This window comes from Tachysurus fulvidraco, chromosome 18 (genome assembly GCF_022655615.1).
Source record: "Tachysurus fulvidraco isolate hzauxx_2018 chromosome 18, HZAU_PFXX_2.0, whole genome shotgun sequence".
Taxonomy (NCBI): domain Eukaryota; kingdom Metazoa; phylum Chordata; class Actinopteri; order Siluriformes; family Bagridae; genus Tachysurus; species Tachysurus fulvidraco.
In genome coordinates this window covers 6,991,012-7,018,461 of record NC_062535.1, presented here as the reverse complement: position 1 = coordinate 7,018,461, position 27,450 = coordinate 6,991,012, and the positions used below count along the sequence as shown (strand labels likewise).

General features: G+C 42.3%; 1 protein-coding gene across 1 annotated transcript; it reads right to left on the bottom strand.

Annotated features, from left to right (window-relative positions):
• On the bottom strand, positions 1-21,410 carry grtp1a (growth hormone regulated TBC protein 1a). The gene is made up of 9 exons (XM_027156005.2): positions 21,131-21,410; positions 20,355-20,620; positions 16,814-16,965; positions 12,463-12,621; positions 12,030-12,154; positions 10,301-10,397; positions 1,890-2,062; positions 1,483-1,668; positions 1-711 (listed from the first exon to the last, which is right to left on the bottom strand). Exons 2-9 carry the CDS (start codon positions 20,438-20,440, stop codon positions 619-621), a joined length of 1,071 nt encoding a protein of 356 aa, XP_027011806.1. The 5' UTR covers positions 20,441-20,620; positions 21,131-21,410; the 3' UTR covers positions 1-618.
• Positions 21,411-27,450: the final 6,040 nt, after the last annotated feature.

The window sequence follows — 27,450 nt, the reverse complement described above, 5'->3', positions numbered from 1 at the left end:
TGATTGTAATCCAGATTACTTTAATATTTTCAACTTAGAAAATTGACTACATAATCAGAGTTAAGGATAAGGTTAGAAAATGCAGCACTGTATCACAAGAAAAGCTTCATTCTGTCTGGGGTTATAAACAACTAACTTTACACTTAGAATTTCTCGGGCCAACGACTCATGACGCGTATTTCACAAACATCCTTGAGAAAAAAAAATTAAAGAAATGCTAACTCAACAGTACCGATCTCTTCGTTTCACAGTAGTTCAGCAAGAGTCATGTAAATCTGATAGATCCCAAAATGGTCTATCTGGAGAAATGTGCAAATCTATCTGTACAAGCTTTGAGAGGAAAGGCTACATCATGCTCGTAGTTTTAAAGACTCGTGCCATCGCCATCGGAGACGCTCGGCTCACCCGCTACGAGTCTGTAAGATCTGACGTGACGTGTATTTGGTGTAGTGTAACGTTGAGGAATTTCCTGTACCTCACTTCATACCTGTACTCGTCACCATAATGTCATAATGAATCATTATTATCAGGTTAGAAACAGTTTCAGCCATCAGAGTAAAAATAATAACAGGACAGTGCAAAACCGAGTCTGGAATGTTTAAAGCATTAAGGAGCGAGTCAGGATTCCTCAGCCGCGATCCGTGCTCGACACGCCGCCCGTAGCTTGGTGATGGTTGCCATGGAGAGGCTTCCTGGTTCTTTAAAAATGTTCTGCAAAAAAAAAGGCAGTAAAAGAGCTGCATGAAAAAATAGGAAGCCTCCAACAGAAGAGGAATACGAACGAGAGCCGAAGAAGTCGGTGTTGTAATTAAAGGTGTGTCTACGTAAACATAAAATCTACGTTTGAAACATTTCCGGAAAGCTTTTTAACATTTAAACTTATGAATGCATGCAAAGAGGTTTGGAGGATTGAAATGAATCAGCATCTTCTGCAAATTTGATCCCTTTCCATCAGCTGGAATGAGATATTTAGCTCTATTCAGAGGACACAGAGATTCGTCCACTGAGGCTCAAAAAGAAAACAAGACATTAAGAGCTGGGGCGTGTAAACTTTTGAACAAGATGATCCGTGACTATTACTTGATTTGGTAATATTTACTGTACTGCCTTTCAGAAGCTTCATATGATATTTAAGTTTCCTAGCAGACAAAATCATATTAATTTACACTGATCCTCCTGTGCAAAAGTTTACACCCCCTACAGCTCTTAATGTATTCATTCATTCATTTATTTTCTACCGCTTATCCGAACATCACAGGGCACACACAGACTACGGACAATTTTCCAGAGATGCCAATCAACCTACAATGCATGTCTTTGGACCGGGGGAGGAAACCGGAGTACCCGGAGGAAACCCCCGAGGTACGGGGAGAACATGCAAACTCCACACACACAAGGCGGAGGTGGGAATCGAACCCCACAACACTGGAGGTGTGAGGCGAACGTGCTAACCACTAAGCTGATAAACAAAGCCCACGGTACCTGCAGGAACGGATGGCAGTCCTCCACGAAGGCTCCTCTGGTGATCTGTTTGAAGCGGTCGCAGATGTCCGGAAGGTTCTGAGACTGTGAGATCAGGGCCTGGTTGTGACGGATCAGTGTGAGCGCCACGCGGAACAGGATCTTTGAGCCCTCATAGAAAAGGCAGTCCCAGATGCGCAGAACAGTCTTGGAAAAGTAAAAAGCGCAGAAATGTTTTATAATAAAACACTGGCTCCTTGTCCTGACTGTATGACGGTGGTCAACATCATTTGTATAGTTTCTTCACTAACAATTGATGATAATGTTGGAAGAACTTCATCAAACAGTTTGTTACGAGTTTTGACATGCGTTACTGCTGTTATTTAAAAAAAAAAAAAACTTTGGACATGGTTGGTCCTCACTCTTACCTCCACAGGGAGGACGTCGATAAAGAGGCAGATGAACCAGCGTGACACCACCAGTGTCCACATGACGCTGTGTTCATTCATGACCTGCCAAACAGCCGGCACCTTCACCTTCACCAGCTCTCCCAGCACCTCCTGGTCTGTCTTCAGCCCCAACATGGCTGGTGTGTAGTAATCTGGGAGGGGGACAGATAGGAGGTCAGATATACGACTGCTCTCGGTGTTGTTTGGGTGTGAAATGGAAGAAAAGCTGAAAGAAACAGCCCACGAAGGACCACATAGAAATTATGAACAATTTAAAAACAATTATTATTACATTTAGTTGTATAAAAATAAACCTTCCTGACTTAATAGCAGCAGCCCAACAACCTGATTTACATCAGAACATGAGAAGGTGTTTCTCGAGCCAGACATTAAGCATTTACTACAGCAGGACACCTGATGACTGCAGGCTTCCATGTGGTGCAGCAGAACAAGATGACGTCAGGAGCCTGTGTGTGTGTGTGTGTGTGTGTGTGTGTGTGTGTGTGTGTGTGTGTGTGTGTGTGTGTCTGTCTGTCTGTCTCAATCAGTCTCTCAGTTCAGTAGTCAGGGTACTGATCAGGGAGTCCCTTTTTAATATCGCTCTCTCACTCTCCCCTACTTTTTCTCTCTTCCGCACTCTCTCTCCTACTTTTTCTCTCTTCCGCACTCTCTCTCCTACTTTCTCTCTTCTGCACTCTCTCTCCTACTTTTTCTCTCTTCCGCACTCTCTCTCCTACTTTCTCTCTTCTGCACTCTCTCTCCTACTTTTTCTCTCTTCCGCACTCTCTCTCCTACTTTTTCTCTCTTCCGCACTCTCTCTCCTACTTTTTCCTCTCTTCCGCACTCTCTCTCCTTCTTTTTCCTCTCTTCCGCACTCTCTCTCCTTTTTCTCTCTTCCGCACTCTCTCTCCTTCTTTTTCTCTCTTCCGCATTCTCTCTCCTTCTACATTTACATTTACAGCATTTGGCAGACGCCCTTATCCAGAGCGACGTACATACTGTAAGTGCTTAAATCTCTAACATTGGATACATTAATGCTGGTTCACTAGGTTACATACTTAAGATACCATGAGTTTAAAACATTTGTTCAAAGTTACAATGAAAAAGTGTCAGTTTTTTTTTTTTTTTTAATGCAAAGGATAAGGAAAGAAGTGCTAGTTGAAGTGCTTCCTGAATAAGTAGGTCTTCAACCGCCGCTTGAAAATAGCCAGTGACTCAGCTGTCCGGACCTCTATGGGAAGTTCATTCCACCCCCTTGGTGCCAGAACAGAAAAGAGTCTTGCAGTACACTTACCCTGAGTGATGGTGGAACCAGTCGAGCAGTGCTGGTAGATCGGAGGTTGCGGGGTGCAGTGCGAGGAATGATGAGGGCTTTGAGGTAAGAGGGAGCTGGTCCATTTTTGGCTTTGTAGGCCAGCATCAGTGTTTTGAATCGGATGCGTGCAGCTACCGGAAGCCAGTGGAGGGATCGCAGCAGCGGGGTGGTATGCGAGAACTTTGGCAGGTTGAAAACAAGCTGGGCAGCTGCATTTTGGATCATTTGCAGAGGACGGATTGCGTTCATAGGTAGACCTGCCAGCAGTGCATTGCAGTAATCCAGTCTAGAAATGACAAGAGACTGAACAAGTACCTGGGCAGTCTGTGTGGACAAAAATGGCCGAATCCTTCTAATGTTGTAGAGAAGAAACCGACATGAGCGAGTCACATTTGCAACATGAGAGGAAAAGGACAGTTGATTGTCCATGGTTACCCCAAGGTTGCGAGCTGTGGCTGAAGGGGAGATCAGATCGTTGTGCAAGGATATAGCAAGATCGTGACCTGGGGATGAATCACCTGGGATGAACAGCAGTTCAGTTTTGCTAGGATTGAGCTTTAACTGATGAGCAGTCATCCATGATGAAATTTTTGCCAGACATGCTGAGATCCGGTTAGAAGCTGTGGCATCTGAGGGTGGGAAAAAGAAGATAAGTTGTGTATCATCAGCATAGCAGTGGTAAGAGAACCCATGTGATGAAATAACTTCCCCAAGAGAGAGAGTATACAGGGAGAAAAGAAGAGGACCAAGTACTGAGCCCTGTGGGACGCCAGTGGAGAGTCTGCGTGGAGCAGATGTCACTCCCCTCCATGTTACTTGATATGAGCGTCCTTCCAGGTAGGAGGCAAACTATTCCCAAGCTGATCCGCAAATCCCAAGACTCTTGAGGGAGGATAAGAGAGTCTTGTGGTTGACTGTATCAAACGCTGCTGAAAGGTCAAGGAGGATAAGGACGGATGATAGTTTGGCTGATCTAGCTGTATGTAGCTTCTCAGAGACATCCAAAAGGGCTGTCTCTGTAGAGTGAGCTGCTTTAAAGCCAGACTGGTTGGGATCTTGGAGGTTCTTCTGTGAGAGATAGACAGACAGTTGATTATAGACAATGCGTTCAAGAATTTTTGAAAGAAATGAGAGAAGTGATACCGGACTGTAGTTACTGATGTCTGATGGATCCAGAGCAGGTTTCTTTAGGATGGGAATAACCCTTGCTCTCTTGAAAGTAGTTGGTACCTGACCAGATGCTATGGATCTATTGACGATAGTGGAAATGAAGGGCAAGAGGTCTTGTGAGATGGTCTGGAGCATAGTGGTAGGGAGTGGATCCAATGGGCAGGTGGTAGGATTGCAGGATTGGATGAGTTGTAAAATCTCTTCTGCTGCCACAGTTGAGAAATGTGACAACGAAGGTGTAGGGGAATCCATACTCTGAGATGTAAGTGCAGTCGGGGCTAAAGTGAAGGTCCGGCAGATTTCCTCAATCTTCTCCTGGTAGAAAGAAGCAAAGTCTTCTGCAGTCAGGGAGGATGAAGAAGGTGGAGCCGGGTGGTTGAGCAGAGAAGAGATGATGTGGAATGTGAGGAAGCTTCAAGCTTTTCCTTGTAGAAGGAAGTCTTGGCAGAAGTCACATCTGAGGAGAACTTGACAAGAAGTGTTCTGTAAAAATCAAGATCTGCATCAAGTTGTGATTTCTTCCACTTTCTCTCTGATGATCTTAGCTCTCTTCGATTGTTGCGCAGCACATCTGAAAGCCAAGGAGCAGAACAAGAAGTTTTCTTGGGTTTAGTGAACATAGGGCAGAGGAAGTCCATAGTTGAGGAAAGAGAGGAAAGTATCTTTGGCTGAGTCTAAGGGTAGTGAGGAAAAAGACTTAGCATCAGGAAGGGAAGAAAGAGTGCCAGAAGCTACAGATGAAGGGGAGACAGAGTGAAGGTTGCGGCGAGTAAGAGCGAGGGGGTGAGAGGTAGTTTTAGGTAAGATAGGTAGAGTGATGGTGAAGGATACCAGGTGATGATCAGAGACGTGGAGTGGGGTAGCAGTCACGTCTGTAGCTGGAGAAGGACGGGTGAAAACCAGGTCCAGGACATTGCCTCCTTTGTGCGTGGGGATGTAGCTGTTGAGTGTGAGGGAGAAAGAGTCGAGAAGAGACAGGAGGGAAGAAGAATGTAGCTTGTCAGAGGGGAGGTTGAAGTCACCAAGCACTGTCAGGGGGGAGCTATCGGAAGGGAAAGCACTAAGCAGTGAGTCCATTTCTTCCAGGAAGTCTCCTAGGGGACCAGGAGGGTGGTAGACCACAATGATAACAAGGTTGATAGGAGAGGTAACTGAAATAGCATGAAATTCAAAAGAAGAGATGGTTAAATGAGAGAAGAGTAGAGGTGTAAAGCACCATTTCTTTGACAACAATAAACCTGTACCACCACCCCTGCCTGTTTCTCGTGGTGAGTGAGAGAAAGCATAGGCAGAGGATAAAGCAGCTGGTGTAGCAGTGTTCTGTGGGGATATCCAGGTCTCTGTTAGAGCAAGAAAATCAAAGGAGTAATGGGAAGTTAAAGCAGAGATAAAATCAGCTTTCTTCTTTTTCTCTCTTCCGCACTCTCTCTCCTTTTTCTCACTCCCGCACTCTCTCCTATTTCTCTCTTCCTCACTATCTCCTACTTTTTCTCTCTTCCGCACTCTCTCCTACTTTTTCTCTCTTCCGCACTCTCTCCCTCTTTCTCCTACTTTTTCTCTCTTCCGCACTCTCTCCTAATTTTTCTCTCTTCCGCATTCTCTCCTTCTTTTTCTCTCTTCCGCACTCTCTCCTTCTTTTTCTCTCTCTCCTTCTTTTTCTCTCTTCCGCACTCACTCCCGTACTCTCTCCTTCTTTTTCTCTCTTCCGCACTCTCTCCTTCTTTTTCTCTCTTCTTCACTCTCTCCTACTTTTTCTCTCTTCCTCACTCTCTCCTACTTTTTCTCTCTTCCTCACTCTCTCCTACTTTTTCTCTCTTCCTCACTCTCTCCTACTTTTTCTCTCTTCCGCACTCTCTCCTTCTTTTTCTCTCTTCCGCACTCTGTTTTTCTGTCTCTCTCTCTCTCTCTCTCTCATTCCCTTTCTCTCTCCGTCTCTCTCTCTCCCTCCCTCTCTCTCCCTGTCTCTCTCCCTCCCTCTCTCTCCCTGTCTCTCTCCCTCCCTCTCTCTTTCTCTCTTTCCCTCTCTCTCTCTCTCTCTCTCTCTCTCTCTCTCTCTCTCCTATGGATGCTATGTTCCCTTACTCGAAATGATGCCATATTTTCTGAAGCATCTCAGCTTAAAAAATAGCAGATAAATCATGTAGGAGCTGAACACCGTACAGAAGCTATCAGACACAGAAAGCTACATTTATGGCATTTGGCAGACACACGTGCTGTATCCAGAGCGACTTACATTCATATAGTTCATACAGCTGAGCAGTTAGCTGAGGGTTAAGGGCCTTGCTCAAGGGTCCAGCAGTGGCAGCGCTGAGATTTGAACTCAGGACCTTCTGATCAGACATTAAGACTTAACTTTAGGCCATCCTTAAAAATATTCCTGTTTGCCGTAACCTGACCAACCGTCATTAAGGACTGACTCAAATTCCTTTTTTTTTTTGCTTTAAGTCCGACCGACTTGCCGGTTGTAAAATTTGCGTAATTTTTTTTTCTTTTTTACTCTTCAAACAACTAATACAAAAGCAATAAAATAATAATAATTATATTTTAGTAAGTATTGTAAATATATAAATTGCCTAGGCCTACATATAAACGAAGGCTACGTTCTTTCTTTTAAATAAAAACCCGTGACGTCATCTATGTTTACACTATTGGTTATCGGATGTCACACTGTGGCCTGTGTGTTCGCTTCGTCTCATTCTCTCTTTCACTGTCAGAGTCGACGGTTCGCACTCGGTAATGATGGCTGCGGCTGCAGTAAACAAAATGTTCGCCGTCACCGTTCAAAGTCATACGGGTTCGGGCGCCATAATAAGTCTAAAAAATTCATTAAATCAGCTCGACACCTCTTTAACTTGGCACAAAGTTTTGGGAAAACTGTGTCCAGCATCAAAATGAGGTTCGCAATGATGCGCCCGAAGGCACGGGTTGAAGTCCCAGTCAGTGATGTCACGATATGCTAATTTGTTTAAATTCATACCTACGTAATCACCATCACCAAAATTGTACCAAATGTTTTTACATTGAAACTTGAAAAAAATAAATAAAAATAAAATAAAAAATAGACCTACCCACCGCCCCCTCCTGTTTTTTTTTTTACTGTTACTGCAAACCAAAATATTTTTAAGGATGGCTTATTACCCTTTATTAGTCTCACCAGAACTGCAAAGTTATTTCCTAACTTCATTCTTGTTGAATGCTGTTGAGTCTGTTTAATCTCGAAAAGGTCACGATTGATTTCTACATCGTTTTTTGTAGCTATGGTGTTGTTTGTTTGTTTAAAAAGCTTAAAGTGTTTGTGTGTGTGTGTGTGTGTGTGTGTGTGTGTGTGTGTGTGTGTGTGTAATATCATGAAGCAATCATTGGCACTTAAATATTATCGAAGAAAGAAATGTGTCTCTGTCTCTCACACACACACACCTCGATATTTAATTTAAACTATACTTTTTACATTCGATACTTATATTAATATAAATCCACTACATCATTTCTATAGAGGATCAGAAGACTTATTATGATCGAGAGTGCAGCCACTTCTGGCGTGTACAGTGTGAAACACATCTCTCACCAGGGGTGTGAATGGTGTCTAACAGGATTTGAAGAGATCAGAATCATGTGACCTGACACGAGGTTTATTAATAGCTCAGGACACTAGATGAGGCTCTGAGAATAGCTCAGGACAGGCCACATAAACACAGGCTATTCCTCTCAAACACACTTACAGCTGTAGTTCCAGTCAAAGTGTACAGTGAGTGTACAGTAACCCGATGATACGACCTCAGAACTAAAGTAACACCGGAGCGATGGGTGTGTACAGGCGCCGAGTGAACGCTGCGACACTTCACACTGTTCTGTAATCACTTCGTACAGCACGGATCCTTTTGGTCTCTTCTTACAATAAGATTTCTGCGCATAGTACTAATTACGACCGTACCGTGGTTTAAATGGCATCGATTCTGAACGGAAGACGTTAATCTTTTGTATTTGCGCCTCTTGAACTTTTACACATTTTACAGAGTGACATCCTGAAGCTGAAACTACAGACCCTCTGTATTTTACAAGTATCCGTACAACCGGTTTCATAAGAAGTCAAACAGATTAGTTCAAGGTGCAAAGACTCACATGATCTTAGTATTAATACACCTGCTTATGTAATGCCTTGGAGATTGTTTAGAGACCATATCAAACTAACACCGTTACAAAAGGCCAAGCGGCTAAACATCCCGTAGAGAAACAATACGTCCATTATATGGCACAAAAACATAGACAAAAAGTCACTGACAGGGAAATTCTTCAGAGAAGCAAACAAGAGACTTGGCGAGATCCGTTACTCGGAGGACATCGATAACCTGGACGCTCCACAAAGCTGGGCTTTAATGGAATAGTGCAGAGAAGCAAACTATTACTGAAAAAGTGACCTGAAATCACATGTGGAGTTTCTAAAAAGGCATGATGACGTTTTCTGCCTTGGGTACAAAGTATTATATTTGGCATAAAACCATCAACAACATCCTCACAGCGAGACACAGTGGTGGTGGCGGCGGTTGCATCACTCTGCTTTACATTAGCAGGGATTAGAATACTCACAAGAGGGGTGGGGGTGGGGTGGGGGGTATTTACTGGTGACTGGAATAAAGGATTCACCTTCCAACAGGACAAAAGCCCCCACTCATACTGTCAAGTGGTGCTGGGAATTGGTCGACAAACGTATAACGATCGATCATTTCCCGTCATCTGGACCACCGATGTTGCAAAAGGCAAATTCCAGCAGTTGATTTACGTCACTAAGTTTGGAGCTAGGCACTGCTATCGGTGTGGAGGAGTGTGATATAGAGCCAAACACACCCTACCTCACTCCAACACAACAGTCTGAACTAACGACTCACTCACCTCACTCATTTTCTACCGCTTTATCCGAACTTCTCGGGTCACGGGGAGCCTGTGTCTATCTCAGGCATCATCGGGCATCGAGGCAGGATACACCCTCGACGGAGTGCCAACCCATCGCAGGGCACACACACACTCTCATTCACTCACGCAATCACACACTACGGACAATTTTCCAGAGATGCCAATCAACCTACCATGCATGTCTTTGGACCGGGGGAGGAAACCGGAGTACCCGGAGGAAACCCCCGAGGCACGGGGAGAACATGCAAACTCCACACACACAAGGTGGAGGCGAGAATCGAACCCCCAACCCTGGAGGTGTGAGGCGAACGTGCTAACCGCTAAGCCACCGTGCCCCTGAAGTAACGACTAAGCAACAAAAAACTAGAAGTTAAATGAAGGAGGTATTCGTGTCATTTGGACGGGGTTTGGGTGCAACAAATCAGACCAGGACCAGAAAACGGTCGTTTATAACGTATGCCAGAGATCAGTCATGTTTGCATGTAATATATTTTGATATATATCATTTAAAGATATAAAATGATCTAGACTGTGATATAAGATTTTGTCCATATCACAAAAAGCTGCACTGGTGTCATTCAAACCCATGAACTCGAATATATTAAAACGCTCCGGTCAAAGACGTGAAATCTGCGTCTAGTATATAAATAAAACTGAACTGAGTTAACAGCTAACCTTTGATTCACAAAAGTATCGGCACCGTCAAATATTTAAGGTTATTTAACCCAGTCTATACAAATCCAGACAGTCGCTATTCAGACCAAACATGCAGAGATCAGATGGTGGTAGTGTGTGTGGTCCCGGTGTGATCGGGGTCTGCAAAGAATGTTTGCTTTTTTTATTTTTAAAAAGAAACAAGACAAATCGCAGGTACGTTCGTCTGGTAAATTCCATTTGCGTTAAAATCTGGTTGCTTGATGGTCACTTTACTGTCCGACTCATGCATCATACGCTAAAATCAATTCAGTCGTTTGAAATAAATGCAAACTGCACAAACCTGGAAGGATCCTACTGAGGAGAGCCTCCATCAGCCAGAAGGATTTCTCTTCATCTTTGGTGATGATGAGGAGATACCCAGCAATAAAGTTCATCCCCTGTAAGAGCAGGAATTATGAAGTTACTAAGGAGCAGGAAGCAGGAAGACAACAGACCAACAGGTATCAGAACAGTAACCATGGGATACAACATCAGCAGAACAACAGGGTTAATTGGGTTTTTTAAAGGAAGAATTTTAGTGGAAAATTGTGGTTACATGAAACAGGAACAAGTCACACGGCAGGCAGCAGCACATTTGCGAATTACTTTGCATTGCAAATCACTTTCAGGTGCTACAGCAATGTTGACTGTCAAGGCAAAAGTATTTGTGTGCGTCAGGACCAGGCCCTGAAACCAAATGAGCATGTCGCAATTCAAACTCACGCTGCCATCGTCCTGTAAAATGCGTCAGTGTTTCTATAGCTCTGCATGAATATCCCTACTGCCCTACTACACAGCTGGCCAGAAAAACACTACACCTAAGGAGTAATGTGTGTGGATCCTCTGTAATCATAAAACAGTGAGAAATGCTCACACGACTGACTGCTTCCATGGAGATTCTGCAGTATAGGACCAGTGCGCTTCGCCATAGAACGTCGCTATCCCATAATGCAACAGGGCTAGTGTGGATGCGAGTAAGTGTAGGTGAGTGTAAGGGGTTAAACCATGTTCCTTGTGGTTAAACTATACCTGTTTAACAATTGAGCAAATTGGTGAAGAAAAGAAAAGAAGAAAAAAATGACATGACAATTTGACAACATACTGAACAGTACATATAGTATCAACAGCTGAGCAGTAGGTACTGAATTGTACTGAATCGATAGCAGTAGGTACTGAATCGATAGCAGTAGGTACTGAATTAAACGCAGACAGTACTGAATCGATAGCAGTAGGTACTGAATCGATAGCAGTAGGTACTGAATTAAACGCAGACAGTACTGAATCGATAGGAGTAGGTACTGAATTGAACGCAGACAGTACTGAATCGATAGCAGTGGGTACTGAATTAAACGCAGACAGTACTGAATCGATAGCAGTAGGTACTGAATCGAACACAGCAGATACGTAGCGGGTACTGAATCGAACACAGCAGATACGTAGCGGGTACTGAATCAAACACAGCAGATACGTAGCGGGTACTGAATCGAACACAGCAGATACGTAGCGGGTACTGAATCGAACACAGCAGATACGTAGCGGGTACTGAATCGAACACAGCAGATACGTAGCGGGTACTGAATCGATAGCAGTAGGTACTGAATGTGTCGCAAAGGGTACCAAAACAAATGTAGCAGGTACTGAATTTGGAATGCAGTAGGCACTGGACCTAACACACTATTTCCAGAATCGAACACAGAAGGTACTGAATTCGATTGCAGCATGCACTGAATTGCACGCAGCAGATACTGTATACAGCAGGTACTGAATTAAAATGCAATAGGTACTGAATGGAATGCAATAGGCATCAAATCGAACACAGTAGGTACTGAATCGAACGCAGTAAGTACGGTCACAGTACACAATTTCAGATGCAGTGTCTTTGCAAATACCAGCGCTTCAAAGATTAACTTGGACCCAAAACCCTGGTTAATCCCCCGAGCAGATCATGTGCCCATCATGTAGCTGACAGCGGGACATTTTACCCTCAATCAGCAAAATAGGAAGATCAAAGTTTACAGCGAACAATATACCTGGCAATATCCCACCGCCTTGTTGTGGTGTCCGTACGCCAGCAGTACGTTATACAGCGGCTTCTGCAGGCACGGCTCGGCTGTTTTCCGGAATTGCACGTTGTCTGGGAACGTCCTGTGCAAATCTGTGGACAAATACAGTGTGCTGCTGTAGGCGTGTGCTCCATGTCAAATGAGTAGGGTACTAAGCATTATTTAAAAAATGCTGATGAATCAGAGCCATCAGGATCAGTTAACACCACATCACATGCTACTCCGTGGCCATCAGCTGCACACTGTGATGAGGAAATCTCCGCTAACATTGTGTTATGTCAGTAGAATAAGAAGAAACCACTAATATGTCCATTTTGCAGGTTTGCCTAAAGACATTCTGACCAGTTTACAGAATTTGAAGTGAATTCTCTCCTCATCACAAGATGAAGGTCATGCCTACCTGTACGGATGGTATCCACCAGTTTTGGGTCATGTTGGAGCTGCAGGAGTGAATGATAGTAGCCTGGATTCTTCTCCATCTGCTCCTGGGAGCCACTTGCTTCCATCCATATCAATGCTCTGTGTTCATTTGGGATCCCTTTCCGTACATAACGCTTTACTGTGAACACACACACACACACACACACACACACACACACAGGCAGACACACACAGGCACACAGGCAGACACACACAGGCACACACACAGGCACACACAGGCACACACAGGCACACAGGCACACACAGGCACACAGGCACACACAGGCACACACAGGCACACACAGGCACACACAGGCGCACACAGGCGCACACAGGCGCACACAGGCGCACACAGGCGCACACACACACAGGCGCACACACACACAGGCACACACACACAGGCACACACACACAGACACACACAGGCACACACACACAGGCACACACACACAGGCACACACACACAGGCACACACACACACACACAGGCACACACACACACACACACACACACACACAGACACAGGCAGGCACACACACACAGGCAGGCACACACACACAGGCAGACACACAGGCACACACACAGTCAGACACACAGGCACACACACAGGCACACACACAGGCACACACACAGGCACACACACAGGCACACACACAGGCACACACAGGCACACACAGGCACACAGGCACACACAGGCACACACAGGCACACACACACACAGGCACACACACACACAGGCACACACACACACAGGCACACACACACACACACAGGCACACACACACACACACACACAGGCACACACACACACACAGGCACACACAGGCACACACAGGCACACACAGGCACACACAGGCACACACAGGCACACAGGCACACAGGCACACAGGCACACAGGCACACACACACACAGGCACACACACACACAGGCACACACACACACAGGCACACACACACACACAGGCACACACACACAGGCACACAGGCACACACACACAGGCACACAGGCACACACACACAGGCACACAGGCACACACACACAGGCACACAAGGAACACACACACACAGGCACACACACACACACAGGCGCACACGCAGGCGCACACACACACAGACGCACACACAGACGCACACACAGACGCACACACAGACGCACACACAGACGCACACACAGGCACACACACAGTCACACACACAGGCACACACACAGGCACACACACAGGCGCACACACACAGGCGCACACACACAGGCGCACACACACACACAGGCACACACACAGGCACACACACGCACACACACACACACAGGCACACACACACAGGCACACACACACAGGCACACACACACAGGCACACACACACAGGCACACACACACAGGCAGACACACACAGGCAGACACACACACACACACAGGCACACACACACACAGGCAGACACACACACAGGCAGACACACACACAGGCAGACACACACACAGGCAGACACACACACAGGCAGACACACACACACACACAGGCAGACACACACACACACACAGGCAGACACACACACACACACAGGCAGACACACACACACACACAGGCAGACACACACACACACACAGGCAGACACACACACACACACAGGCAGACACACACACACACACACAGGCAGACACACACACACACAGGCAGACACACACACACAGGCAGACACACACACACAGGCAGACACACACACACAGGCAGACACACACACACAGGCAGACACACACACACAGGCAGACACACACACACAGGCAGACACACACACACAGGCAGACACACACACACAGGCAGACACACACACAGGCAGACACACACACAGGCAGACACACACACAGGCAGACACACACACAGGCAGACACACACACAGGCAGACACACACACAGGCAGACACACACACAGGCAGACACACACACAGGCAGACACACACACAGGCAGACACACACACAGGCAGACACACACACAGGCAGACACACACACAGGCAGACACACACAGGCAGACACACACACAGGCAGTGGACTTTGTCATAAAGTAGCTTAACAAAAAGACAAAAATTTAAAAAGGTTAAAAATGAAATTTAAATGTATCTAAATATAATCATTATCAGCTAATTTTACTACTACTACTACTATTATTATTATTATTTATTTATTTTAATTATTTTATTATCTAAATATGATATTAAAGATGCCTGTAAACTATTAATATAATTTTGCTGGTTCTTTACAAGTAACAGGGAAATAACTGAGGGACACGAGGACACACAATATAAATAATGTTGACAAGCAAGTAAAACTTGATGCCAACAGCATCAGCAGTTATTCCACTGCCACTAGTGTCTAGTGCGTCTAAATTCTAACTTGCATGGAATAAATACCCTGAAAATTTACTACAAACAGGAAGGAAATCTATTTGTTATTTGACCTTTCTGTGATCTTCAAACTGTTGGGAGAATTTTCAAAAATTTGTTCAGATCATTTACAGGTTACAATGAGGACTCCTTATAAAATCCTACGCACGTCCAGTCACTCGTTCTTAAGATAATAAGCATCTCATCGCAGTGCCGGAAGTGTATTAAAGTGATTCTGTGCTGATATTTACTTTCCCTTCTGTCAGTCATGTTATAGACATAACAACGCAACGATAACTAGCCGATGGAATAGAACATACATCTTTCTGATCATTTCTGTTATTGGTTAGGGACAGTGGTGACTCCTGTGGTTAAGGCTCTGGGTTGTTAATCAGACAATTGGGGTTCAAGTCTTAGCAATGCCCAGCTGCCAAACCGTCGGGCCCTTGAGCAAGGCCCTTATCCCTCTCTGCTCCAGGGGTGCTGTATCATGGCTGAACCTGCGCTCTGACCCCAACCTCTAAATTTTGGATATGCAAAGAAAGAATTTCACTGTGCTGTGATGTATGTGACAGATAAAGGCTTCTATTCTATCTAAAAACAAACATTGGTTGAAAAAATTTCTTCTAAAGAAATGTTCCGCGAGTCGAGACGTGAAAGTGCGGAAAGTTTCATTTTAGGCAAATCACGTCCTTCGTGTGGGTGGGAAGTGTTTAACTAGCCATATTAAGACAATCCAGGACAAAAAAGTAAAAAAAAAAAAAAAAAACGTGAAATCCGTCATTCTATCCGTGGTCCCGGATCTCAGCACTGGGTAAAAGGTGTCATGTTTTCACAGACGTGTGTGAATGTAAATGTAGCAGACAGCCTGTTAATAATTTACCAACTACACAAATAACCGCCCTTTCATTTCGCTGGAAATCATCTGTGATAACGTACATCATTATGAGTAAGTGATAAAAAAACAGCTGTCAATAGAGTATAACAGGCTTATGTGTCTGCAGTTTAGGGGGAAAAGAGGACAAACAAATGTGTCATTTGAGGCAAAATGTGTCTCCGATTCCTCTAAAAGTGACCGATGTGCGTTTACAAGCAGATATTCTCTTGTCTACATCACGGTCTGAGTTCAATTCGGTTTTATTTGTATAGCATGACTGTGTTGTGGGATGTTGGGCTTGGATAGGAATAATGCTGAGGAAAAGATCTCTTCAAACATCAGACTGACTCCATACTTGTACAACAGGAAGTCAGTCAATCTAATCAGCAGTCTAGGATTGATGACTATTAACCGCACATTGCTAAGCCTTAAGTGACTTCTTCTAATCAGCAGTTAATTAGTTACATAATGTCATTGCACAAGTACCTAGTGTACCTAGTGTACCAGTTCTGATGGATTCATTGATCGAGACTTCAGAGCACTTTTGTACGTCACCCTGGAGAAGAGTGTCTTCCAAATGCGATAAATGTAAAAGTAAACCTAAAAAATAAAAGTTTTCCTGCGACCTCTAGGTTAACAACTGCTGGCATAACACTTTTCACAATAAACATAGTCACAAAGCTGCTTCACAGATATAGAAATTCAAGATAAGCTAGAGGTGACTGTGGGAAGGAAAACTCCCTGAGAGAAACCTCCCTTTGGAAACCTTGAGGAACTTTAAGAGGAATGCTCTCCTGTTGCACTGCTGTGTTCAAGGTCATGTTGCAGTTTGTGTACAGTATGTGGCACAACAGATGAAATCCTACATCAGTACCTCATTAATTGATTGTCGAGGAGTTCCTACTCCAACACAATTATCAGCCATATGACCTTTCGTCAAAGCAATTAACTCAGAAACCTGCACGGTACAGTAAACCACTGCTCTACCACAAGCAACACCGCTTCGAATGGGGCTAACGGACAACACACACCACAGGCTGGTCAGTTTGTACATACGTGCCTTTCTCAACCACGCTCACCTTTAAAGTTCTTCTCGAATCGGCTTTTCCCCTGCAGCAGTTTGGACCACTTGATTGACCTTTTAGTGAGGACAGTCAAATACTCAGACATGAGCTCCTCGTAGGACTCGTAATCAAAGTCATTAGACCTCTCAAAGCCATAAGGATCCACGCTGTGAAGACAGAAAACACAAATATACAAAATAAAGATAAAAAACTATCATGTACTGATTCGGCTTTAGCAGAAAATTACATGAATTGGTGAAACACCATCCAGTGTAGACATATATGCAAAGACTTTCTATAAAAGATGTACTTGTGTTCAACATGAATGGAAGAGGGCTTTGTCTGAATGTGTGTTGCGGTGATGTCACATGACACGTCTCGACCAAATCTGAGAATCTGTGGTAGTTTTAAAAAACATTAAATAGTGTGGCATTTGTTTGATTTTGTGTTTATTTCTTAGATCACAAAAACACCAGTACAGCTATCATGGAAAGTAATTACATTCGTATTCACCGGTAGCAATTTCACCAATTCAAGTACTTTTTTGAAAAAACAAATACATTTAAAAACAGAAATTTTGAAAAAAGCTGCAGCAAAATTAAGCATTAAGTCCCTAGCTCTGTGTTAAGTCCTTAGCTCTGTTTTTGTTCTGTGCAGCTCTGTATTAAGTCCTTAGCTCTGTCTTGGTTCTGTGCAGCTCTGTATTAAGTCCTTAGCTCTGTCTTGGTTCTGTGCAGCTCTGTATTAAGTCCTTAGCTCTGTCTTTGTTCTGTGCAGCTCTGTATTAAGTCCTTAGCTCTGTCTTGGTTCTGTGCAGCTCTGTATTAAGTCCTTAGCTCTGTCTTGGTTCTGTGCAGCTCTGTATTAAGTCCTTAGCTCTGTCTTTGTTCTGTGCAGCTCTGTATTAAGTCCTTAGCTCTGTCTTGGTTCTGTGCAGCTCTGTGTTAAGTCCTTAGCTCTGTTTTTGTTCTGTGCAGCTCTGTATTAAGTCCTTAGCTCTGTCTTTGTTCTATGTAGTTCTGTGTTAAGTCCTTAGCTCTGTCTTTGTTCTGTGCAGCTCTGTCTTTGTTCTGTGCAGCTCTGTCTTGGTTCTGTGCAGCTCTGTCTTGGTTCTGTGCAGCTCTGTCTTGGTTCTGTGCAGCTCTGGCTTGGTTCTGTGCAGCTCTGGCTTGGTTCTGTGCAGCTCTGGCTTGGTTCTGTGCAGCTCTGGCTTGGTTCTGTGCAGCTCTGTCTTTTTAGCACCCTGGCACTGGAGAGATGTCTCATTTCACCGTGTACTGCGTCAGTTGAAATGACAATAAAAGCTTCTTGACTTGACATGACATGACTTGAGTATTTTTGGCTGGAAGGACTGAGTAGTAAATAAAAGGCAGTTTGACCGAGTTGTAAATGTATTGCCTGTCCCTAGGTATGAAATAATGGCAGTAAAATCTCCTATGAATTATGTGGAAAACTGAAAGTTACAGCACTTAAGATTTAAAAATCGACCGTCAGTAAACGTTTCATATTCAGTAACCGAAAACGAAAAATGTTAACACAAATGAGGAAGGTTTCAAGCAAAATGATCAAGAACATTTAAAGCAGCCTTTACTTCTAAAGGATGTATACTATCCTTCAACTAGCACAACCATAATTTGGACTTTTATTACATTTCAATACTAAGCCACAAGAAGATAATCTCAGGGGGAAACGAAGGTTTTCCGAAGAACAGTTAAAAAGCCGAGCTCAAAGCAACGAAATGTTTAGTGGTTACTAAAATAAACTTGATTTTCAATAAATAAATTAAGACATTCGTGATAATAATGTCAATCTGGTCACGTCAATCATTTCTCAGACTTTTGTTTAACTCCATCAATAACATGTTCTCTCATAATCAGCACCGTATGAACACACAACACTACAGTGTATTTTTAAAGAGACTTCTTAAAATCATTCTTTCTATATTTAAAACTAAACTTTTCTTTGCAGATGACCAACAAGGGATGAAATTTAATGTTGTTCCTAATACAAAATATATTAAAAGGGAATTTATAAAGGAAATTCCATAAAACAATTTTACATTCTTGATTAAATAACAAATAAATTTAACAAAAAATTTAATTCTAAGAACAGAAGACTAGATTTTCACAAAAAGGCTTGGAAAAATTCACAAAAATGTAAAAAAAAATATTTATATTAATATATCATATTCATTCATTCATTCGAACTTCTCGGGCGTCATCGGGCATCAAGGCAGGATACACCCCGGACGCAGTGCCAACCCATCGCAGGGCACACACACACTCTCATTCACTCAAGACAATTTTCCAGAGATGCCAATCAACCTACCATGCATGTCTTTGGACCGGAGGAAACCCCCGAGGCATGGGGAGAACATGCAAACTCCACACACAAGGTGGAGGCGGGAATCGAACCCCCAACCCTGGAGGTGTAAGGTGAACGTGCTAACCACTAAGCCACCGTGTGTTATATCATATTCATTGGGATAAATAAACATACAAAAATTACGTATCAGTAATAAACCGGGGAAGATTGATTGTGACATCTATTATTAATTGTTCTCGAAAAATTGTCCATTCAGCTGTAGTGTGTTTGTTTGGTTTTAGTTTTTAAAACTGATGCATCACTAAAATTGTCACTAAACATGTAAGAAACTCAGGCTGCTGTTGGTTTTTGGATTCTCTAGACTGAGAAATGTGAGGGATGTGATAACAAAATCATGATGTAGGCATTTTAATGTACAGGGTGTCCAGAAAGTCAGGAACCATGAGGAATAAGTTAAGCAAAATATATAAAAACAAGATAGAGCACATTAGAAAAGGGAAAAAAGGCACAATGTGGAAGGGTGAAAATATTTTAATGCATTTTAATGCATTTTTAAACAAAGCACATTTTAAGCTACTTAGAAAAAAGAAAGACACCCTTTTCCTTACAGTGTACATTTTTTCTTAGTTTTGGAAGTTTTTAATCTTTTGCTATTGATAAACATAAGAAATCATTTTGAAATAAAAAAGGAACAGTTTGTTGAATGTGTTATTTAATGGAGGGTTATATAGTATACAGTGGATGTAAGACAAAGGTTCGCTCGGGCATTTAATTGCCTTTTCCTTGGTTAAAGGTCAAATGTGGTACGCCAAAGACAACTCTTGTACCTGGTGTAAAAATATCTATTTTAAAATTATTTCTTCAATTCCAACATTGTCTCAAAGCAGCTTTACAGAAGTATGGAAACAGAAGAGAGAGATAAAAAAGTAAATATTTATTAATAATAATAATAAGAAGAAGAAGATAAAGGATAAAATAAATGAATATACAATTAAAGTTTAAAATTTACAAATACTATATATAGTATTTATATATATACTGTATATGTAGTACATATCTATCCCTATCCCTAATGAGCATGTCAGAGGTGACGGTGGCAAGGAAAAACTCCAATCAACCTCATAATCATAGTCAACCTCAGTCATTTGGGTGAAAACATGTTCACATGTTTGCTGCCATTTGTACATTTTCCTCTAACAAGTGGAGATGTAAATAAAGGTGTGATGTGTACCTGGACACTCTCTCCTTCGCTGTGCTCGGGACGTTGATCCGGTGCTGAGGCTGCTGCGGTGTGCGCGCTCCGTTTGCCTTCTCCATGGTAGCAGTTTTACGCGCAGCTTTTTACGCACAAACCTCCTGCCTTCATATTCAAGCCAAATCTCATCTTAAGTTCATTGGGTTTATCTGTCGCAGGATGAGCTGATCCTTCTTATCACGTCCATGTCATGCAGACAATCCAAATAAAGTCCCGAGATCAGGTGGGAAGTTTAGTGATGTCTGAAATCCGAAAGAAAACACCTTAAAACGCGCAAAAACACGCGAATTTATCTATTGTAAGCTTGCGAGGCGGTTAGTTTATCAGTCCCACTCACACACACACACACACACACACACACACACACACACACACACTCACTCACTCACTCACACACACACACACACACACACACACACACACACACACACACACACACACACTCACACACAGAAATTAGAAACTCACACAATCTTAGAGACACACACACACACACTCTCTCTCTCTCTCTCTCTCTCTCATACACTCTTACACACGCTCTCATACACACACACTCTCTTTTAGATACACTTAGAGTCAGAGACACACACACACACACACACACACTCTCTCTCTCTCTCTCTCTCTCTCTCTCTCTCTCTCTCTCTCTCTCACACACACACACACACACACACACACACACACACACACACACACACACGCGCGCTCTCATACACACACTCTCTCTTAGCTACACTTAGAGACACACTCACACACACGCGTCCATGAAGCTGTCCTGTACAGAGATCCAGAGGAAAAACTCCCTATTTACACCGTTTTCACTCCTCAAGGTAAATATCCAACCGCATATCTTCTACATCACCAAGTGTTGCTTCGTCCCGCTCACACACACACACACACGCGCGCGCGCGCACACACACCGAGCTGGGTTTGTAGTCTTTCCCAGCGACACGCTTGATCAGTTTGTTTCACGAGCTCAAGGGCAGACGTCAATCAAAGCTGGGAGGCGGAGCTCTGGAGCGGCTCCAACCCACAAGCCACGCCCATCCCGGAAGCCGCACACCAGCATGCACACAGCGCCATCAAAGGGACTCTCTGTAGTAAAAGTGCAACACTTCAGGGTTCTCACACACGCAGGAGACAAAATGAATGGGTTTATGATACAAATAATTACATATTAAACACATAAGCACATCAGGTATGTTTAATGACTGGAAATAATACCTGACTATTAATTATTAACAAAGGTTATAAATAACACCTAATTTATTTGCACCTCAAAAAACTTCAGTAGATCTAAAATATCTATAGTATACATTTGTTTACTACATTTGTAATCCTGCTCACAGTACATTCATACTGCACATCTTTTAAACACACTTCTGTCTTTCTACCCATCCTGAGACATCCAGACGTTGTACCAGCTCTGATTGTCTTTCGTCCAATGAAGATTTTGGACCTCCACTGAGATGAGACTGACTCTGTGAGAATCCTGAGACATCTAGAGATGTTCCATCTCCAGATATATCTTATCTTATCTTAACTCCATGTGGTCTTTGAGGACAACAAATTCCTCATCAATACAACATTTATCAGACTGTATATTTATAATCACACCCTCCGGTGTCACCCACATGAGGATGAGGTTCCCCTTTGCGTCTGGTTCCTCTCAAGGTTTCTTCCTTTACCATCTAAGGGAGTTTTTCCTCCTCACCACAGTCACCTGAGTCACCTCAGACTTGCTCATTGGGGAAACTACAAAAATACAAACACATTTAAATACATCTAATGTTAATTAATCTTAACTTTTTTTTATTATATTAATCTTTATATTATTCTTTATATTGACCTTTTGTTCTATGTTTATGTTCTGTAAAGCCGCTTTGAGACTACATCAATTGTAAAAAAAAAAACGCTATACAATAGATTTGAATTGAATTGAATTTAGCATTGTTTGATAATACACACCTGTAAAAGAGTGTGAGAATGATTTGTAGTCTCACTCGATCTAGAAGAAGACGGGTTTCCTTATCTTTCGGACTGACACTAAGCTCAAGCTGTCTGTGTGTTAAAAGTACTGTTGTGTTCAAGACTCTTTTTGTTGTATTAATTCAGTTCGGTTCAATTTATTTGTATAGAGCTCTAAACAATTGACAATGTCTCAATGCAGCTTTACAGAAGCAGAATAACAATAAAAGAACAGAATAACATTTTTAAAGTTTAAAAAGTCATTGAAATGACTATTTATCTCTAACATCTATGCCTATCTGATATATGATCTCATGTTTGAATCGACACCACTGTGGATCTATATGTTAAATAACCACGTCTACACTAATGTTGATAGCCCGTGTCTCTTTTTTCTCCATTTCCATGTGTACGAGAGCCTGCTGTATGCACCCTGCTGCTCCAGCCATGCTCTCCCCTCTTCCTTTTCTCATCCTGCTGTTGTGGAAACAAGCTGAAAGTAGATTACTGTCAAAACCAATAGTCCAGATGTCTTCATGATGCTCTGCTGAATATTCTCCAGCTTGATCACTTCACAATGAAACGTTATCATTACAAGATGTGGAAAGTGCAGCTTTAGGGCTTTAAGTGTAGTTTATGATTCACCTAGATGACATGGTTTTAACAGAGAAGTAGGGTTTGAGGAAATGCTGAGTTTTCTGTAATTATTACCACCGAGGTGGTCTAGTGATTGTAACAGAAATGTAATCTATACCTAGTTCACCGTGTGCTTAATGCTGACAAGAATTTCACTACTACGCTTAAGATTTTAGGTCACACTTGACAACTGAATGTTAGGTGTACATTCTTCATGGCTGTTTGGAATTTAACACCTTGGTGGAAAAGACCTTTCTAATATTTCCTGGTTCACAGAAGTCTGACAAAATGTATTCCCAGAGATAAGACGGATCAGGGACAGCTTCCAGGAAACAGATTAAGTCTATTCCTAGTGTCCAACAGGATTCATATGTGATTCAAAACACTAAACCATTGTTTGTTTTGGTAAATATTTTTATTTTAGAACTGAAATTTTAAATATAACACGTATAATTTAAATAATATAATAAATAATATACCAAACTATTTTAGCGGTAATGCAGTAAAGATGTTCGACTAAGTTGTGCAGTAGGCACACCTTTGTTTAGTGTGTGTGTGTGTGTGTGTGTGTGTGTGTGTGTGTGTGTGTGTGTGTGTGTGTGTGTGTGTGTGTGTGTGTGTTCTTAAAGGAACCCAGCTCAAAATATGTTTGCATTATCTTTTCAATGAAATATTCAATAAACAATTCCCCCTAAATCAGCGGTGTCCAATCTTATCCACAAAGAGCCGGTGTGGGTGCAGGTTTTCATTCCAACCAAGCAGAAGCCACACCTGATTCCACCTGTTTAATCAGTTGTTCTTGGTTTTTAATGTAGATATATATAGTGTAGATATCTATGGGTTTTTAGTAGACTCTGGTGTGGCTTCTGCTTGGTTGGAATGAAAACCTGCACCACAAATACCGGCCCTTTCCGGATAAGATTGGACACCGCTGCCCTAAATAATGAATCTATCCCAAATCTACGTTATTTAAATTAGATTTTGATTAAATGACTGAAGTCAATCGAATTAGGGAGAAATATTCAATTACACTGTTAAGCAAAGTGCTCAATCTTTTCCTGCACACTGTTGTACGTTGATATCGCTCACTGACACACCTTCTCACTGCACATAGTTTTCTACAGCAATATTCTTCCAGTGAGGAAATATATAATAAGTAGTAAAAGAATACACAACTGCTATATATGTAGGTCAGTATGTAGAGCTTATGGTCAGAAAGGTGATGCTAACATTTAATAAACAGCCTCGCAGCTGTGAAAACACATTCTATCCATTCGGACACTTTGTCCACTAAGATTTGTGTACTGAATCTTTCAGTCATTTCCAGGAACTGTTTAATGAATGTGATTCTAGAGTCAGTCATGGTAAGTCAGGGCATGTGTCAGGAATACACACTGGATACCAGTCTATACACACAAAGACACACATACAGACACACACAAACACATAGACACAGACATACACACACACACACACACACACACACACACACACACTATTTCATGCAAAGTTGACACATGGAAAACAGACACATCAGCACAAAGAAAGTAACCTGAGCTCAGGATCGAACTCAGGAACCTGGCGCTATACGGCAGCATTGTAAAAAATTTTAAATTGTTTTAATTTTTTTTTAATCCCTTTCTGTTTCCTTTTTGTTTCAAAATACATTATTTTAGCAGATAGTAAATCCCTAGCAATTCCATCGAACTCATAGAAATGATGTTACTCAGAGTCTGTACTAATTAACTTATCTGCTACTAGGAACATTATTATATCTTTTTAATCCAGATATACTATATAGCTATAAGTCAGAACTTTCATTCAAGCTTTTACCATGTTGCCTCAGATGAGTTTTGCTCTGGTGGAGTGTTGGTGAGAATGATAAACTCACGTTACATCACTTCTTCTCAAACATGGGCTGATCTGATAGACAAGGTCATGGACAATAACAGCATCAAGATATTTCCACATGATTCACTCTTACTGGCAGGCCATTGAAAATGACAGGGTTTGCTTTTCAGATCTTGCTGTGGATAAACCTGACCAGGTGTGTTTCAACAAATAGTTCTTTCATTAATCATATAACGTGCAAACAGACCGGGTTGAAACATTTAGAAGGGTTTAACCTTGAAGATTTAAATATATATATATAACTATACTGTATATAAACAACCCATAAAGCCTTACATTAATCACCAAATGCTTCTACAATAATAGTCTTCTAAAGTATATCTGCTATAGACAATGATCTACGTAAACAATAGCTTCTTATTGAAGAGCTGCACCACTCCCTTGCGAACCGGGTGTGTTGCTCGTATTACAGAACCTCCCACTGGAAGTTCCATTACCTCACCTTATTTACTGTGCATCATTATGTACAATAGCTCAGGTCAAAGCTCTAAGGTGCTTTTTATTGTTAAGTATTCCTGTTCGAATCACGTGGGCAGGTGGAACAGCGTGGCTACTGATCCCTTCACAAATATTAGGATAAGTTTAATGTTTGATGATTTGCAGGAGGACACACATGTGAAAAGCTCTGCTTCCCTTCTATATATTTTTTTAAATGCATTCATATTCATTATGTACTATGCACTCTTACAAATACCTGGGTGTTCATCTGAACAGCAAGCTGGACTGGATATAATTATAATAATAATACTGAGGCAATCTATAAGAAAGGGCAGAGCAGACTCTTTCTGCCGAGGAGACTAAGGTCTTTTGGAGTGCAGGGAGAGCTACTGAAGACCTTTTTGACTCTGTGGTGGCCTCAGCCATATTCTATGGTGTGGTATGCTGGTGCAGCTGCATCTCTACTGCAGAAAGGAAAAGACTGGACAAGCTGATCAGGAAAGCCAACTCAGTCCTGGGGATTACTCCGGACACTGTACAGGAGTTGGGAAAATGAAGGATGGTAGCAAAACTATCATCATTACTGCAGAATGACTCTCACCCCCTGTATGGAATGGTTTCATCTCTGAGCAGCTCCTTCAGTGACAGACTGTTACATCCTAAGTGTCTGAAGGAGCGATACAGACGGTCTTTTTCCCTGCTGCTATTAGACTTTACAATCAAAGCTGATCCCAGTGAACCAGTCACCATAATTACACACTGTTATTACTGTTTCACTGCAATAATAAACAATAACAAAGTATTTTAAACATGTGCAATAACAGAAAGTTTGAAAAATGTGCAATATTTCCTGTGTGCAATGTCTTCAGTGTAACCACTACTCTTTTTATACATTTTTGTTTTTGTATATACTGTATATTATATTATATTATGTCTTTATTCTTTATTCTTTTTGTATATTTTTGCTGCCGTAACAGAGAAATTTCCCCACTGTCGGACGAATAAAGGTATATCTTATCTTATCTTATCTTATCTTATCTTATCTTATCTTACTCTATATTCTGTTCATCGATTCACTGATATTGCTATTTGCAAATAGAACCTATTTAATACCTACAGAAACACAAAACAGTCACCCTTTTGTTTCCTATTGGCTCACAAGAACAGTTAAGTTATGAATCTGTTAACGGATTCATAGATTAACGTCCTTTTCCCCTTCATAGTATTTAATTGCTGACAACGCAGAAAAGTCTCTATAGCAACAGGCCAAAATCATAAATTGTATGATGTAAATCAACCATATATGGTGACACCTCTGTTTTCACTACATTCCCTATGTGACACTTGAACCTCACATGAATTGCTCTCAATTGCAATTTAGTCCCCCTTTAGTGTTATGATAACCTCCACTCTTCTGGAAAGGCTTTTCTCTAGATTGCCCATGGGGGCATGGTGGTTAGCACGTGTGTCATGCACTTGCTGGGGTTAGGGTTCAATTCCCTCCTCCATCTTTTTCCTATATTCTTTGGAGGTACTCCATTTTCCATCCCCACTCCAAAGACATGTGTTGCAGGCTGGTTGGCTGTAGTGTGTGTAGTACTATTGTGTCCTGTGACCAGTTGGTGTCCCTTTATCCTGCCTTGTACCCAGAGTCCCCTTTGTAAGATAAGTGGTAGAGAAAAAGAATGGACTGAAGAATGAATTTGCCCATTCAGATCCAATATTAGTGAGATCAAGCACTGCTGTTGGGGTGAAATCAGTGTGCCAGTGTTTCAGTTCCTTTCAAAAGTGTTTATTGGGATTGAGGCCAGGGCTCTGTGATGGACACTCGAGTTCTTCCATTTCGACTTTGGCATACTATGTCTTCATGGAGCTCTCTTTGGGCACAGGGGCATTGTAATGCTGGAACAGGTTTGGGTGTCTTAGTCCCAGTGAAGTGACATTGTAAAGCTAGAACATACAACAACATTCTATACAAATGTGTCCTTACATCTTTGCGCCAACAGTTTGGTAAAGAATTTACACTGTGGATGTAAAGGACAGGTGTCCACATACTATTTGGCCATATAATTATATCTTGCTTTTTGACTCCTATATGTTTGCATATATTTAAATGACC

Excerpts from the sequence above, each read along its gene's own strand:
- grtp1a (XM_027156005.2), bottom strand. The coding sequence starts at position 20,440 with ATGGAGAAGGCAAACGGAGCGCGCACACCGCAGCAGCCTCAGCACCGG. Across the intron at positions 12,155-12,462 it reads GGTGGATACCATCCGTACAG|ATTTGCACAGGACGTTCCCA; the intron begins GTAGGCATGACC and ends ATTTGTCCACAG. Across the intron at positions 712-1,482 it reads ACTGCCATCCGTTCCTGCAG|AACATTTTTAAAGAACCAGG; the intron begins GTACCGTGGGCT and ends TTTTTTTTGCAG.